The sequence below is a fragment of the Penaeus vannamei genome, chromosome 4 (genome assembly GCF_042767895.1).
Source record: "Penaeus vannamei isolate JL-2024 chromosome 4, ASM4276789v1, whole genome shotgun sequence".
NCBI lineage: Eukaryota > Metazoa > Arthropoda > Malacostraca > Decapoda > Penaeidae > Penaeus > Penaeus vannamei.
The window spans coordinates 51,743,360-51,745,859 of record NC_091552.1 but is presented as its reverse complement, the minus strand read 5'-3'; the positions used below and the strand labels follow the sequence as shown (position 1 = coordinate 51,745,859).

At 36.5% G+C, this 2,500-nt stretch overlaps 1 protein-coding gene across 1 annotated transcript in view; it reads right to left on the bottom strand.

The window, feature by feature from the left end:
- Positions 1 to 23: 23 nt before the first annotated feature.
- LOC113817567 (transforming growth factor-beta-induced protein ig-h3) overlaps positions 24 to 2,500 on the bottom strand; it is a 24,223-nt gene continuing 21,746 nt past the window's right edge. The window contains exons 13-15 of the mRNA XM_027369608.2: positions 2,214 to 2,403; positions 1,364 to 1,551; positions 24 to 332 (exon numbers count right to left, since the gene is read on the bottom strand). Of these exons, the coding sequence (XP_027225409.2) occupies positions 207 to 332; positions 1,364 to 1,551; positions 2,214 to 2,403 (504 nt within the window). The 3' untranslated portion in view covers positions 24 to 206. The remainder of the gene's footprint in view (positions 333 to 1,363; positions 1,552 to 2,213; positions 2,404 to 2,500) is intronic.

The window sequence follows — 2,500 nt, the reverse complement described above, 5'->3', positions numbered from 1 at the left end:
TCATTTTAACAAAAAGAAACACATTCATTTTTTAAGCTTTAATTCAACACAAATGCCACAAGATATTATCACATACAATATAAACATGTTATATTTTCAAGGGACATACAAAGACGTCACAGAGTATCACATGCAGTATAAATATAACACATAATAAATGCCCTCTCTAACTGGAACAACATTATAGCTGAGAATCTTCGGTATGCTTATATGACAGTGTCAATAGCGTGGATGACACCGTTGGAGGCATTGATGTCAGGCATGACGACAGTGGCTCGCTTGTCGCCGCTGGTAACCATGACATGATGGAGTACGTCACGATGGGTGGTAATCTGGGGGAATAATGAGGAAAATTAGACCTTTAGTAGTTTTAATGTACAGCGCAGTCTACACATATCTACCTGGCAGACTGATAGATAAATGTATATCTATCAGATAGGCAAACACATATGCAAATAGTTCTGTGTATATGTGTGTCCGTATATTTGCATATGAATTGGGTCATGCCTGGCAGAATTTTAACAAACCCGGGTATATGAATATTAGTATGTGAAAGTATGTAACGAAAGGGTAATTTTTGATATGTTAAATGGATTTTCTTTTCTTTTTTATATATATTTGTTATTTCTGTATTCATATCCATGTGTATGTAAATATATATCTGTTACACGTACTTGATAAATATTCTATTAACATGATGAAAATATGTTACGAGCATGTGAATATTTTTAAAATATAATAATTAGAATATAAACGATTGTATCTGCGTCTTCACTCCGCCAGTCTTTTTTGAGATCGGTATCTACTAACGCATCAAATTCTCCCATAAGAAACAGGATAATTAGATATAAAAATCCATGGATTATGTATGGTCTATATAATATATAGTCATAGGCCTACACGATAATAACGTTACGAAGCCAAGACTATTGATTTTGAATTATTGATGGTATTTTTTTTTCTTAGTAATTTTTAATGAAGGTTTAGGCGTATATGGATATTCTCAGACCACGAAAATACGTTTAAGAAATGGTTGTCTGATTAAAGTTCCATCTTTAATATATACTTATCATATGAGTATGGGGAAGGCTCTAGATCAGTAGCAACTCGGGGAGGTGTCATGACGTCTGTTTTGATGATGAGAGAGAGAAAATGACAGAGAGAAAAGAAAGAAAGAAAGAAAGAAAGAACGAAAGAAAGAAAGACAGAAAGAAAGAAGAAAGACAGAAAGAAAGAAAGAAGAAAGAAAGAATGAAGAAAGAAGGAATGAAAGAAGAAAGACAGAAATAAAGAAGAAAGACAGAAAGAAAGAAAGAAAGAAAGAAAAATGCCAACACCATACTCGAAACACAACACAACCCACCTGTTCTTCGCTGGCCGTGTTATAGGTCCTCCAGCAGAGAGCCCCTGAGTACAGCGTCGAGGAGGGAATCACGTGACGCAGGAGAATCTTCTTCAGGGAGGGCGTATCCTGCAGGAGCTGGTCGACTGTGCCTTCGGGAAGCTTGGCAAAGGCGTCGTTAGTGGGAGCGAGGACTGTGAAAGGGCCTTCTGCGGGTGGGGAAAGCATAAGGGTGAGAATAGCTTGGTTTTTATGAGTGGTTATCTATATTATCCCTAAATTAATATCTGAATTGATGGATTAATTGTGGCTTTATAGAAATAAAGATAAAGATCTGTAGACATAAAACAAAACAAAAAAACAAAAAGGGTAGAAAAAACAACAAGAAAAGGTCAAAGCCTCTGCGGATAGGGAATGCATAGGCGTGTGGATAACCTGGCATGAATGGATGTGAGTGGATTTTACGTTTTAATGGGTTATGTGTCTTCGTCAGTTTGAAATGGATCTTGAGGACAATTTGAGGATGTTTAGATTTGTGGGTATTTTGTGAATAACTTTGTGGATTATTTGAGAATAATTTTCTATGTGAGTATATTGTGAATAACTTTGTGGATAATTTGAGAAAAATCATCCATGTGGCTATTCTGTGAATAACTTTGGGGATAATTTGAAAATAATTAGTTTTGTGGGTATTTTGTGAATAAATTTCTTTGTGGATAATCTGAGAATCATCTTTGTGGGTATTTTGTGAATAATTTTGTGGATAGTTTGAGAATAATTTTCTTTGTGGGTATTTTGGGAATAACTCTCTTTGTGGATAAATTGAGAATAATTATCTCTAACAATCCACAACCACAACACATTCACCAACCTGAGCTAAGCGTGTCCACCAAGCCAGCAGCTTTGACGGCAGCCACTAGAGTCGAAAATCTGGGATCGGCGGCCAGAACTTCGACGATATTGCCTGCTGGAGCCATGATAACATTGTCTACCACGTGAATCACCCCGTTCTTGGCTACGATGTCTGTTCTTGAGACGTTCACGCCGTTCACGGTGACAGACTGTGGGACAAGCGAGAGAGTTATTTTCATTAATGTCATATTTATCGGTGGGTGAATATATAAGGTAGATTTTGATTAACGTGAATCCTTTGTTTTC